We start from the raw sequence: 14,965 nt of genomic DNA, 5'->3' as shown, positions 1-14,965 counted from the left end.
AAAAAAAAACAATAAGGCTGCTCGGACAAAGCAAATTCAGTCCGCGAACATTGTCCAGAATCGATCGTTACGCCATTGCGTAAATGACGTCACTTCATTACGTGATTGAACATCGTCACGGTGATGTCATCATCGAGTTGTAAAACTTCCATTATCCGCTTCTTTATTCTTTTCTTCGTTATATACCTGCACGATTCATCCACCCCCGGCACGGTATTCATTCGGAGTAAAAAGCTCTTAAAAAAGAGGTGTGTGGGGCGTATACGGTACAAGACAACCGACCTTGGACTATGTAACTGGCCATGAGAGCGGCGGTGTTGTCGTTGCACTGCAGGAGGCCCTGGGCCAGGTCGCGCTTGATTTGCAGGCAGAACAGGTAACGGGTGAACTCCTCCTCGAGTTGGGCCGGATCGGGCGTGTAGAACTTGACGCAGAACCTGAGGAGCGGGTCGACCAGCGACAGCCCCACTTGCCTGCAAACTGGTTTCTCCAGATCCAGCCAGTACTGCAACACACAGGAATGCAAAATGAAAAGGGCACGTCTCATTGCGCGCGAAAGAGAGAGAGATCATGCAAACGACGGTGCTGACGGTGTGTATACATATACAAGGGGAAAGATTTTACTAGTTAAAAACGAGCCTCTTTGTGATTTTACCAACCCCTCCAAGTATTAAGGGATGGAAATAAACCGTGGATAGGAGGAAATGTTTTTTTCGCTTGATATACTCGATGAGCGCTGCACGCTGAGGGGTAATAAAAGGGGGAGTTGATAAGCGCGCGCGCGTTTGACCTTTTTGCATGAATTGATAAAGGGGCCGTCGGCACATCGGCTCTCATAAGTCGAGCCAACACAGCTCAACAAGCATTGAAAATTTCAGCGGCAGGTACCCTTACCTTCGTCCCGTTGGGCTCTTGGTACTCGAGACCGAAATAGTCCGCCTCCAAGAGATGCAGCTGTTTGCACACTTGATCGAACAGCACCCTTCCCAGTGCTTTTGCCTGAAACAAAAAAAAAAAAAGGGGGAGAGGGAAATGAAGGAACTTTGTTTTACATTTCGCAATCACAGCTGCGAACGCAAAGTAAAGTGGTTTGCCCGATTTTTAACTCAACCGCCCCGCCATTTGTACGCTGGTCGGATAAAAACCTACATATTATATGTATATATGAGCGCGATGCAAGCCGCTCGTTTTTCCGCTCAATATGTCGCGTGGAAACTATTTGCGGCTCGTGCATGATGAAGCTAATCGATAATGTACAGAGTCGTTCTGCCCAAGAGAGATTACGTGTGCTCTAATAGTTCGTGGGGTTATTTGCGCGCTGTATACACACAAAGTACACGTATCGGCAGTTGGCCTCGAGGGTGAGAAAATAGAAACCGAGTAGCGAATTATTTTTGTTTGCCTTCCATGCGCACAATATATATATACACAACTGCGGTGATTTTTTTTTTGTGTGACGCAAATACGTAGAGTTTTTCCCTGCGCGCCGTAGCCCAGAGCTACAAAGTTCTCCATAGATGCGAAACGCAGTTGATCACTATTGGCTATATATTGAATCGTCCGTGCGAGCGTGCGATGAATGAATACAAGCCCGTGCCCCCGCGCGTGATTATTAGACCGCGACGCGCGCTTAGGCACGGCGTTTTGTTTTATTACGTGGCGTTTGTCTACGTGCATGTGTATCTTATTCAAGATAAAAATATAACATTCGCGATGGGAGCGATAGGTGTGCCTAGTTGTCGAGGAAAAATATTTACTCTTACCACGAGCGAGTATAGTCTCGCATGCAAACCCAAAATTGGAAGGGGGAATCAAGCCTCACCCCTTTATTTCTATTTTTTTAAAGAAAAAAAAAAAAAAAAACGACCTTTCGTACTTCTCAATGTACGTACAGAGTCACTCGGAATCTTAAAAAAAAAAAAAAAAACAATAAAAACCCCACTTATGTGCTTCGAGGAAAGGTACAAGCGTATAGGCAAATTACTGTCTGATGGAGCGAAAGAGCGCCAACCGCGTGCACACGTATATAGTGTATCGAGCTTTCCGGCCCACGCCCCTTGACCTCGATGCACGTGTATTATAATACGTGTACGCGCGCGAGGAAGTAAAAAAGCTGCACCTACATGTATACGTATACAGTTTATACGCGCGATGATCACGAGTGGGACAGCGCCAAAGTGCCTCCATGGCGAGGTGCTCGTAAATCAATTATTCCAGTCTGCTCTCGTCCATACATGTACGTGTACGACGCGATGTTTGTACATTTTCGATCATTACCCGATCACTTTGTACGTACACTCGAGATTTTTTTTTTTTTTTTTTTTTAGTTAACTCGCGCAAATCTCGATACGCCCGCGTGAACAATGTGGTGCGCGATAAAACGTTTTTACGATGACGCGACGTAAATGGGAGTTGACGCGAAAGAGAGAGAGCATCGGTGGCTTTATTTCTCTAGCGAGTTTACTTGTTGCGCTGTATACCCATGTTTCGCATTTTTGTTACCACGAAACAACGGCACTTTCGAGCCGCAGTTGGTTAACGTCACCGATTTTTGATGTTGGATGTTTTTTTTTTTTTTTACGAGGCCAAAGACGAGCTTTGTTTCCTATAGAAAAGAGCAAATTCGTCGCGAGGAAAGAAAAAAAAACGCGCCAACTGTGTCATCGGGCATAAATCAATTTCGAGGATAAGTATATTCATTACAACTGTCTACATCGGGAGTTCTAAGTACTCGAGTACTGGGGAATAATGAATTATTTATTTATTTTCACCCACGACTGCGTTTCACGATTATTTTACGATTTGTCACATTCATCTTTTACTTTATTATAAAGGTCCAACTCTGTGTTTCATATGGTACAGATGCGAGAGCTCGCACGTTCTAGAGGCCAACTCTGGGCGTTCGAATCTCGATCTTTCTGCATCCGAAAGGCCAGAATATATGTGAAAGTGTGAGAAAGCAATAAATTGCTCATAGACAGACGTGCAAATCTAATAGTAAACTGATGCAGCGCTAAGCCTTCACTTGAAATGAAGGTCAATTTTTTTTTTTAAGTCCTAGTACTGATTTTACAGGCATGTTCTTTTCAAAAGCAGAAAACTGGAAATAGTCCTGAGAAACGTATCTGATGCAAATCAATTAAATTGCGAAAATCCGAAAGAACTAAGATTCACAAAAACATAACATTCGTTTATTTTTTCTCAACTAGATGACCACCCGAAAACTTATCAACAGAGCACACTCGAATAAAATGGGCTTTATCCTCAAAAATCTTTTATACAATGAAAACTCCACCCTCTATCGTTTTACTCGCAGTTAGAGAATAAAAAAACTATTTTTTAGAAAACAGAGCTACGATTTTAAAAAAAACGCACTGATCTTGTCTCTACATCACGCGATTATCATCACCCTTTATTAAAAAAAAAAAAAAAAAAAAAAGTATTACAAAGTACCAGATCCAACAAAATGGCCATTCGTGTAGCTAAAAAAAAAAAGAGAAAAAATCCTAAATCACGATTTAATTGACACATTGAAGCCCCTAAACAGTTAACGGGCTCATCTACAAGCGGTAGCACCATACCCATAGTTAACAGCGCGAGCGCACGTATAACGACGTTTTAATCTTTACGACGAAGAGTCGCTAGCGCGGCATCACCATCCACTGCACCGCCACTATCAATCCAGCCATCAAGCCCTGTACAGGTTTTTCTTTTCCAAAAGGAGGCGGATTTTCCCGAAGAGCGAATCGAGAGGCTTGGGAGACAGCTCGGAAAGACGGAGGAGAAAAGTCTTTTGATCCGAAGAGTGAATGGGTGTATATGTATTTACGCGCGCCCGGCCAAAGACCACCGGCTCGCATAATACACACACATCGGCCTTGACTTTTCTCTCTCCTCTTCCCCCCGCTTCTCTCTCGGTTAGTGGCTAACTGGCTCGTAAATTTCTAAATTTCTAGAGCTCCCCCCCCAAAGCAATTTAAAAATTAATCTGGACGCGGCGAGAAACACGTGTTTGGGTGTATGGAGCCAGCGCTCGAATAAATAAAAACGCATTTCCATAATCGCACGTGATGCGTGTGTGGTATGTTTTCCCGTGGTTGCCTCGCATATAGGTGGACTGGACGGGAGACCAACGTGTAATCGTTTAGGTAGCCACGCGTTGTGTTCAGCTCACCTGCACCTGGAACATGGTGATGGAGTCGTCGAGCATGAGTATGCGGAAGGCGAGCATCTTGCCACCCTTGCGGGGCGTGGTGGGCGGGGTGCGGCTGCCACCGTCCACGCCCGCGGGCGTCGAGTGGCTGTGCGGCATTTTGGCACCACCGCCACCGCCGCTCATCCCGTAGTGCGGGTGGTGGTGATGGTGCGGGTGGTGTTGGTGGTTGTGCTGTTCAACGTCGCTGCTCATCTTGTTGCCGGTGGACGACGCCGGGTCTCACGGGGCTGCATTGTCCTCCCTCGATCCGGTTGGCTCGTCCCCGCCAACAACATACCTCTGCGTACACCTCGTTACGTCGTCATCTGCAATCAACGTGAAAAAACATTTTTACTCTCTACTGCCGTCCTCGATTGATCGACCGAGACGAAGTGTGTTATACATATATGTTTTCAGGTTGATCGCGTCGACCCCCCCCCCTCAGTACCTATAAATATACATCACAGTTCGCGTTCTTTTAGACTCTTGACCGCGAAAAGGAAAAATTGATCGCACGCGCGTGGACAACTCGTTGTTTGCAAGATGGGTCTATTCTCGGCAACTAGAAAAAGGTCACGTATCTCGAAGTAAGTCGATACCAATGCAGGGTTTCTCTCGTTATTTCCTTGATTATACTCGGGGCCATCTATGAATTTGACGTGGATGTGGGCACACCAACGTCACAAAATTGACGCTCTGCTGTTTAACGATTTTTTGTGCCATGCTTATCTCGAAAATTGGAACGCGCCCGTATGGTAATGATTGATTTCGAACAAGCACATTTCCGCGAATGAAAAACTGTTCTTGTATGGATAGAAATTGTTGCACAGAGCATCGATATTCGATAAAATACATGCATCGTTTGAGCCCGCGTTTATTTGTGCACTACGGAAATTAAATATTGCATAAACATCTAAGTACTTCTGCGTATCTCATACAGTGTATTTATATAATACACCGTAGTTGGAAGCGCAACATCGGCAAAAAGCGCGATTGATTTGCATACGATTGATGGTAGATACGCGCGCAGTAATATTATACGTATTGGATCGTTTCGGTATCTGATTTGCATAATCGGCTCGTTTACCCAAAGTTTTTTGCCAAAGTGATTTTATCACCTCTTGCTATAACCCACGGAATATACATACAAATACAATTGATAAAGCCTAAGAGCAATACAAAAAAAAAAAAAAAAGAAAAAAAAAAATTCGTTAATTTAAAAACAAAAACAAAAGTGGCCTTGAAACTACGATCTGAATGAAAAGCTGAAAAACCAGAGGACAAAAGGGGAAGCTCAACCGAACGGGAAAAAACGCAAAAACAGATAGTTCCGTCGGTCGTTGTTTAATTCGATTGAAACACCATTGGTTCGCTGTGTGTTTTTTTTTTTTAAATCAATCCAAGGGGAGGAAAGAAGCAGAGAGGGAGGAAAAAAAAGGGCCGCGCCCGAGAGTCCTAAATCAGCCGCAGTAGCGACGACGGACCGATCGATTTTCCCACCACTGGGAACACGGGTATAGGCACCTGCACCAACATAGAAAGGAAGAAAAACGCCGAAAGAACAGAGAGGGATGGGGAGAAATGAAGATATACGTACGGCAAAAAAAAAAAGAAAAATAAATGGATCGCAACTCTATGGAGCCGCCGAGTAAATTCTTCAGAGCCGCGTTTGCGATTCTACAGAAAATGTTTTTCTCCTCGTGTTATCCCTATTTTTTTTTCTCTTCTTTTTGCGCTCTGCTCTTGAGAGCGGGACACTACCCCCCAGCCATCTACCCCCGGAAGCTGCAGGAAGAGAGGAAAGCTCGATGAGCCACGAGGTCCGTGGCTGTATCTGTCACCAGAGCCAACGAAGGTGTCTACACCACCCTCTTTCCGTGATGTCAGTCATTCTTTCTCCCTTATTTTTTGTGTATTTTCCCACCACTAATGGAAAAAATCGGACACATTTTTTTCACCCAATTACCCAGTGATCCGTCATGCTCGAAAAGGGACATCTATTAGGGAACAAAGCCTGGATTCTTCCCCTGCGCCCCATCTCTGGAACGACCTGCCGTACTCCCTCGTCCATCAATTAAACACACCTTAATTCCGAGCCATATGCACCCACTCCCGCGTGTAAGGACACACAGCCAGCTAATTTCCAACGTAGAGAAACTTTTTCCAAGCCAAAACTCCCCGGAGCGAGGGCCGATAAAAAAACCGGTGGTATTCTCAGCCAGCCAAAAGCTGCCTACCCGTGCCGTGCTCTCGAGATGATAGATACTGCAAAAGAGAGGAGGAAGGACTACTCTGGCTCGAGGGAGCGGGGGTGTGGGATGGAGGCTTAGACGTGGGGGAATGAGAGTTTTCCATTTGCACACGACGGTGCAGCCACATACAGCACTCGGCTCGCGAATCGCAAGGAAGAGAGAGAGAGGCACCGGACGCAAAGGAGCTCACACCCACGCGCCCGTCCGTGGGCTGACTCGGGGAGGGGCGCGCGATTACAAACACATCACTTCCCCTCGCTTTTTTTTTTTTATTTCCCCTCCTCTTTTTTTTGTTTTCCAGCAACGGACACCCATGGCCGTGTCTTTATGATCCCTTTGTTTCGCCGGAGAGGAGCTCTCTCTTCGCGACGCACGCAGGGCATACATTACGGTGTAATGCGTGCACGCCCAACCGCACTCCCCTTGCAATCGATATGCGCGAGATAGCGAGGGTTTTTTTTTTTTTTTTTTTTCATCCATCGCTAATGGCTCGCGCGGAGATGGAAGAGAGGCTCCTTCCTTCGCCGGAGGGAAGCCACAATGGTAACAACCTTCGTAGGCTTGGAGAAAAGTTTCTCTCGTGCGCTCTGTCTGGCGGAAAACAGTTTTCCTGCACCCTCAGTTTCGTTGTCGCTGAGTGAGTTGTTAAAAATAAAAGATAATACGAAGCCAGCCAAAGTTGTTACGTCCGCTATTTTTTGCGTGGGGGGGGGGTGAAAAAAAAGTACTCCAGTTCCGTAGGACGTTTGTCGGTTGTACAACGCGAAACGCCCCGGATTTCGTAACGCACGGTTTTTTCATTCGAGCTGAAGAAAAAAGAAGCGCTCCGACGCCGATCGGGAGAATTAAAAATAGAAACCTCGAGCGCCCTTTGTGCTGCTTCGTCGAGAGAGAGAGAAATGCGTTTTTTTTTTTTTTTTTTGTGCAAACACACATGACAAAGTCTATACCATGTACAGTATATACAACCGCGTTGTGAAAGTATACGTACAAAGTTGCGGTGACCCGATTTTTTTTAGTAGAGAACCACATTACATACGCAGCGTGCGAGCTATGAAATCGTACGTGTATATCTTATCTGCTTCCAGAACGACTGTGAAATAACTCGGGGACGCACATGTGTCCGAATCAAACTCCGAGACAAGTCAACTCGCTCTATTCCTTCCTTCTTCGCCTACTGCTTTTTTTTCTCTCATCCAGAGAAACGATTTCCCAGGGATGGCATTATTCCCGCCTTCAACTCGCACGTACTACAATATCATGAGAACAACTCGTGTATTACTCGGAGGGGGAAAAAAGAGAAATAATTTGCAGAATTGGCCACTGGAGTATGACCGAGCGCGGCCTCAATTGCGATTAATTCGGAACAACGAGAGTCGGAGGACGACACATATATAGTCGTCCCTCACCGCGGCTACTCGCGTGTTTTTCGAAAAATGCCCCCATGTATGCGCGCGTGAGTAAAAAAAAAAAAAAAAAAACGAAAAGAACGCGTTACGTAAAAGATATCGTGGCGAGGTCTCGCGTTGCCCGTCAGATTTTCTGCATCGCCGGCGCTTTTTTGTATACATACTCACCGAGGAAGACGCGGCGAGGAAAAAAAAAAAAAAAATGCCGCGACCAAGCGAGTATCGCATAGAAGAAGAAGATACGAGCCAGATATATGTGTACATATACGCGCTGCACGTATACCTGCGAAAGGGGAGAAGAGGAAAAGATGATGAAAAAACACACGAGTACGCGCGCGCTACCCATTCTTAATTGGACTCTCGAGCTCAAACGCGGCGGGTGCCCTCCTATGCCCCTCTCCCTTCTTTTGCCGGCGTTTTTCTACTTTCCTCATTTTCCGGATTTCCATGCCCCTCCCCCCACTTTGCCATCATCCTCTTTTCTTTTGTTCCTTGGCACACTGCAAAAGTCCCGTGATCAAGCGAAGAGAGGAGATAAGAAAGGGGGGCTTACAGATATTTCGGACGGGTATTGGGGAATCAAATTTAAAAAAAAAATACCGCACCGAGGTAACACACGTAAGATACTATGCGAGCACCTCTCGAGACAGCACACGGTGGTCGCGATAGGGTAGAAAAAAGAGCCCGAGTGGGTGACCTCGACAACGGCGGAGGAGGGGAGATGATGGTCGCGTTGCACGGATTGACGGGTTCTCAATTTTATCACCTCGAGGCAGAGAGAGAGAGAGAGAGCACCGAGCGTTGACTGTAAAACCGATAAGTGACCTCCCGATAGGAAATCCAATAAGAGCACGCGCTCCTCCTCTCTTTATCATCGCTTCACTGTTTTGTACTTTTGTGATACGTATACCTACTGGGTGGAGTGTCGAGTAGTTTGTGTATATATTATGCGACGGCTCGCGGCATTTACAACTAACGTACAGATCTACACGTGACCGAAGAAGCTCGCGTTGGTATTCCTTTTTCTCGAGCGTATATCACATAATACGTGAGATAAGGTGTTATGTTTTTTCTTCCTCCCGTTGATTCGAGAGTGTCATCCGCATGCGAGCACGCACACGAGTATCTCTTTTTCTGTCGGTGCAGATAGAACAGGAAAAAAAAGAGAGATATGTCATTTTTATGAGGGGAAATGGCTGGTGACACTGTTTTCTGTAACGCACTGTGGGATAAAGTGCATAACAAGGGTGAGTTGTGGGGGATATATTTTTTTTTTTTTATTGAGAGTTTTTCGCGACTTTTCGCTAGTATCGAACGATAAATGGGTATACTAAGGCGGTGTTTTACTTTGCTGGCTTGTTACGTGTGCCATCAATCGTGAATGAGCATCTACTTTTTGCTCTACAGCGATTTCGATGAATGCAATGGTTGGAAAGTTTCCGCGTGACTTCAAACATTTGTTTCCTGCAACGTGAACAGTAAAAAAATCTGAAGCATGTACTCCCAACGAATTTTGAGATAACACAATGTCTTTGATCGTCATTATTGCATACTATGACCATTTTTTCCTACCGACGATGTCACTGCACACTTTAGGACTCGAACTTGAGATGGGCTCAACTTTGATTTCAGTGCCCTGCTGAGTAAACTATGCCAACGCCGGTAAAGTGACCGAAGGTCGTCAGTAAATAGGTAAATGAAAAAAAGGGCAGCGGTCATAGGAATAAAGGCCATCTGTGGCTTCTTTGTCCTAAAATGGTATAAAAAAAACGAGACAAGCCTATACCGCGCGCGGAAATCCATGCACGAGGGGAGGCTAAAAATACGTATACCCGCAGACGCTCGGGCGTATTTTTGTGCGCACCGAGTCCGCTTGGAAATCGAGAATCCCTTTCTCGTTGTTTTATTCGTCGGTTTTTTTTTTTTTTTTTTTTTTTGTCAATCCATCTTGTTGTTTTGACAAATTACGGATCGATGCCTCCTTTTTTACCGCACATACGTGTCTACGAGAGTCCTCGAGTAGTTGTTTGTGTTTTCGCTCGGCAGCGAATGTATGCGCATATACAATCACATGAATTAGGGACCCAAAGTCTTTTTGGGGAAAAGGAAAAGAAAAAAATGCATCGAATGAAGAGCAATAGGATGATTTCCAAGCCATCGCCGTGGATTTTACAGCGACAGGAAGCGCAGAGATATGGAGTTGGCGTCGCCAAGTGTACTCGTGATGTCGCAGCAATTTTAATATTCGGGGCCATAAATTGCCGTTATATGTCCGAGCTTAAAACGCTGTGGCACTTGACAAGTGTGAGTTTTTATTCATCGAGTTTTACCGGACTGTTTGGGTCGGGCTGAAGAGTACGTTGGTTATTAATCAATTGAAAAATCAGTTTACTGCGTCCTCCTCAGTATAGGGAATAATATAGAGTTTGCTATTTTAATCGCGATACTTTTAAACCAAATCTCGCAAGGACACCGCTGATTTGCATGTCATGTATTTTATTTCACTTTTTTTTTTTTAATATCAAACCACTCGCAAAACTAAATACTGCGGTGTCCAAAGACAATTTAATTCACGAAATCCTTAAAATTGAATCGAGTTTCGGATTAACACTAAAAAATATAATGTCATAAATAATACGATGAACTTTGCTAGAACCAAATCCCTGAAAATTGTGCGGCTGCCTTTAATGAAATTCATCAAAATCCACTCAACTTTACCCCGCTATGAAAGTGGAAATACGCGTATGGTTAATGTAAAACACACACTCCACCGCCAAACGCACGAAACAAGACGAGTTTCAGCGAGTAGCAAATAGTTAATTTCCGCTCCGCCGGGCCCTTTCAACCCGTCCTTTTTTTTCCCCCTCGCGCTCGGCGCGGAGCTCCTTCAGCTTTGGATCTTCCTCATTTTGCTGCGAGTATATAATTATATATTTACACGTGATTTTCATGCGATTGACGTTTCAACTGAATCAGCTTCCTTGGGAATCAACGTTTTGTTCTTATTACCCTTTCATTTACAGCACCTGCAAACTTATCCAATACAAGAAAAAAGTGGCAACCTACGCCCAAAGTTAAAAAAGCCCTTGGCTATTGATTTTCAGCTCCATGCACGGGTCAATGGTAGAGAGGGAGGCAGGTTTTGAAAGTTAAATTCGTCTACCCACAGAGAGAGAGGCAGTTCTCTCGGTTGCCTTTTAAATTCAGGCTCGGAAATAAGGTAAAAGTGTGCGACTCGCGTGTGAAAAAGGATAGTCGGTTTCAGTTCGCGCCAGCGAAATAAAATTGCTTCCATTGAGCGGGAGGAAAAAAGTAAAATGGTAAGACTCGCGAGTTCCGGGGGGAAAGAAGAAACTTTTCGCTCAACTCTTCCCTTCTTTGGCTTCTGTTTGTCACTTGCGCACATGTCTCCCGGTGGGATCAAGCGGTTGGCCAACGGAGAGATGAAGAAGTGCCAAACTTTTCTTCACCCGTACGCACAATACCATCAGCTTGACGTGAAATGGATGCTCGAAACCGTGAAATATCGATGCACTTTTGTGATAAACATTGCGTGTCTCCTTCGGTCTACTTGAGAAATGAAAATAAATAGCAAAAAAGTTGTTTTTTAACATTCAACGCAAAAGAAACATCAAAAGACTATGTACACCAATCAAGTATGATGAATACATTTTTTTTTTTTTTTTTTATACATTCGGCTACCAACCAGCGTTTGGTATATACGTCACGTGGCGTGCATCGAACATCTCAAAACATTGACTAACCACGAGCTGCAGTCAATAGAAATTGGAAAAAAAAGGTAAGAAAAAATAGTACCATTCAAACAAAGAACGAAGATGTATACATTGATCCAACTAGAATAATTCGAGTGTATCGATCGAACAGACAGCCCATCTGTATAGGGGCGTCGAAACAGCTCGCCGATGAAACATTTTCAATCAAGTGAGTGTGGAAAAACAAGCACGGCTTCGAAACTATACGTCACAAGGACCTTTTTCTCGCCCTTGAAACCCCCTTAGCTGCGGACGGGCTTGGCTCGATCCTCCGCGTGATAATTAATTAAGCAAACAGCGTAATTGGTTTTCATTGTGGCTCCCGGGTGGCCAAATGGATATTATTCCCTCCCTTCTGCGCGTCGAACGATGTGGTATTCAATTCACAAATAACGCGATCGGGGCCATAAGCGTGGCTTATCCGATCCCAATGGCCAAAGTGCCGTTGTCGCTTCTGATTAATGAAAACGTCGTGACGCCCGAGTCCAAGTTGTTAATCATGGACAAGATCACCTTATCACTTATGGAAGTCAATCCAAGGGTTGCCCCCCGCCGTTTGGTCAAAGTTTTCATAACACCGAATAACGAGTCTCGTGAAAATTAACGGCACCCGCGTCGTTGTCCAATAAACACGTGCACCAACGTGTAGGTGCCCCGTGACGACTTTGAGTGGCGCGTAATTTTTCCATCTCCGGTGATGGCTCCCTGCACATGTTTGTCAACTTGCCCAATGTACGTTATACATCCTCGTTGACATGATTCATGGCCGTATAGTTGGCACTTTAAAGAAGCCATCTACATACGTCACAATGATAATGCAAGGCTATTAATACTGAACCATTAAGTGCTTAAAAAAAAAACAATCTGCAAATACTGTTACCAACAAAATAATTTGCAGATTTTTTTCAAATTAAGAATATTCAAAAAATAATGCATTTGATACTATCTGGGTAAATATGTTTTTTTATTCCAAGAGAAATTTTTTTTTTTCGCAGTATGATTTTTATACACTTTGTGATTCAGTTCAACAATAGCAAAAGTGTAAAATTAGTGGATAAACACACGAAGCTAAGTCAAACAAGTGCCTACAATAGCACGTACACCTCGAGAGCAAAGGAAGCTGCGAGGGAAATAACGATCGAGAAAACGGTCGGTAGCTCTTTCTCAGAGTGTCGTCGTTAACTATTCACCGGCTCCATAAAAATCTTATCGCGCTTGTAACGAGACACTATACCCGTGTAATAATACACCTACGTGTGTATGCTCGCCGCAACTCCATTTACCCACTCCCTATACGCGGACAGCTCCCTATTTCCGACTCCATTCAAAATTCATCCGTCCAAAAGCTCCCTTTGCCTTCGACTCCGAAAAAAAAAGAATAAAACAGAGAAACCCATGGAGATTGAAATAACCCACCCTTTTACATGCATGCTAGTGGGATGTATTATGTATGTAAACGGCTCGGCACCGAGAGATAATTTTTACCGAGAGCTTTCGTCGCTGCTCTCCTCAAAGCCGTTGGAGGAGAGCGTTGACGTAACCCGCCCGCGTGGGAGACATGTATAGGTGCCCGACTCTCTTCCCGACGCGATTCAAGTAATAGACACACGTTTCCTAGTCCGTTTGCTCGACTTGTGTATTTTTTTTTTTTTTTTTTTCTTCGCCACTTGTACAGCTCTGAATCTCACCGAAACGCCGGAAATACTCGACGTACATTCCCTGCGTGCTCTTTTTTTTTTCCTTCTCCCTTTTTCTCTGATTTTCGGTCGTTTCGGGTTGTTTATTGTATCGACAACTGCTGTGTTGACATCGCGAGAGACGAATACACGAAATGAAATTGAAAAAAACCCATGTACGCACGCACTTCCTGACCGACGATACACCAAGGCATCCACAGCCGGGCAGCTCGTGCAATTTAAATTTCCTCCCCTCGTGGACGTTATATGTATATATACACGCAAACTCGTCATGGTCGTGGTCGGTTTACCCCCCTCCCCCCTCCATACATTACTCACGTATACATTCGTAGGTATAGCTGGCGCGTTCTCACACTCATCAGGAGCGGGAGTGCAACGCTCTCTCCCTGCGCCAGTCATTCAAACTCTCGGGTCGTGTACGTATAATAACGCTCATCGGCACAGTTGGGATGAAAAAATTACGCTTCCCCGTACAAAACAAAAACGACGCACCCTTGGACGGAAGAGGAGAAAAAAGTAAGTTTGTTTTGCACCCTCCGTGCGGGACTATACGCTCTCGCACCCCTCGTTACTCTTTTTTCCTTCCCCTCCGGCGTCCCCCGACAAACGGACAGCCAACCGAAAACATGTTAGAAAAAACACCACCACTCCGAAACTGGACCACCGTTCCCTCTTTTTTTTTAAAAAATTAATTTACAGGTTGATCTGTATCGACAACCCCCACAACGAACCACGAGTATAACCCCACGGCGATTGGCACCACCTATACGTGAAACGAGACGCCGAGCGTCGGAGGTGGCAGGCGGCCGAGCACTGCCGAGCGAGCGAGAGAGCCCGGCTCTCCCCGAGGAGAGGAGGAGGGAAGCATCAGGAGCTGGCCGCCAGAGTTCATTGATCAGGCGCTATGTGCACGCTCGCTCGCTCGTTTTCTTATTCTCGACGCCCTGGCTCCGATGCTCGGGGGACGGGGTGATGGACACAAAAAATATATATGTATATACACATCAGAAGGGAGTACCGTACTTTTTCTTTCCCCCTAATAGTTTTATTTTTTTTTTCGGGAGGTAGGTGAGATAGCTAAAAAATATACATAAAGGGGGATCGATTCACCTTGGATGACAACGGCTGTCCGATGCGGATGGCACTTGCGATTTCCTCCTCCCCCCTCGGACGTGTGGGTGGCACCTCGTAGAGAGAGAGAGAGAGAGGCTTACAAGGCGCGTCTCTCCTCTATACGTTACACCCAGCAGCGGTACGGGCGGGGCGCTCCTCTCTCGCTCTTTTCATCCATCCGTCGTATATGTATATACGCTGCGATGTATGTTCACACGCGCACGCACACACGTTGTACAGTAAAAAAAAAAAAAAAAAAAAAAAGAATATTAATAAAACACTGTTTCTACCCCCCTTCTCTCCTGGTGCATTTATGTACCTGTAGGTCCTCCAACTGATTTGCTACGTAGGTGTATACGTGCAGGCGATGAATGTTGTACACGAGCGATGCGCTCTGTCGGGGAGAGCCGGGCGGCCAATGAGTATGTGTACAGAGGGGAAGAAAAAAAAAAAAAATAACGGGGCAAGCAACCGGAGCTTTTCGCGCACTCAAATCACAAGTACAAGTGATGTATCCACCAGAGAC

At 45.2% G+C, this 14,965-nt stretch overlaps 1 protein-coding gene across 4 annotated transcripts in view; it reads right to left on the bottom strand.

Annotated features, from left to right (window-relative positions):
- LOC106641753 (FERM, ARHGEF and pleckstrin domain-containing protein 1) overlaps nucleotides 1-14,526 on the bottom strand; it is a 40,252-nt gene extending 25,726 nt beyond the window's left edge. For 3 of the 4 annotated variants that reach the window (XM_089594892.1, XM_089594894.1, XM_089594895.1), the window contains exons 1-4: nucleotides 14,437-14,526; nucleotides 4,175-4,521; nucleotides 895-999; nucleotides 283-505 (exon numbers count right to left, since the gene is read on the bottom strand). In XM_089594892.1, the coding sequence (XP_089451018.1) occupies nucleotides 283-505; nucleotides 895-999; nucleotides 4,175-4,408 (562 nt within the window). In that variant the 5' untranslated portion in view covers nucleotides 4,409-4,521; nucleotides 14,437-14,526. Of the gene's footprint in view, nucleotides 1-282; nucleotides 506-894; nucleotides 1,000-4,174; nucleotides 4,522-13,644; nucleotides 13,881-14,436 lie in introns of those variants that run through there. The other variant, XM_089594893.1, reaches the window with a different exon arrangement.
- Nucleotides 14,527-14,965: the final 439 nt, after the last annotated feature.

Source organism: Copidosoma floridanum, unplaced genomic scaffold (assembly GCF_036245765.1).
Source record: "Copidosoma floridanum isolate Cflo_tuat_1 unplaced genomic scaffold, Cflo_Japanese_pri ptg000021l, whole genome shotgun sequence".
In the NCBI taxonomy this organism is placed as follows: domain Eukaryota; kingdom Metazoa; phylum Arthropoda; class Insecta; order Hymenoptera; family Encyrtidae; genus Copidosoma; species Copidosoma floridanum.
Note: the sequence above shows the minus strand (reverse complement) of the source record. Positions and strands in the feature narration are given on the sequence as shown.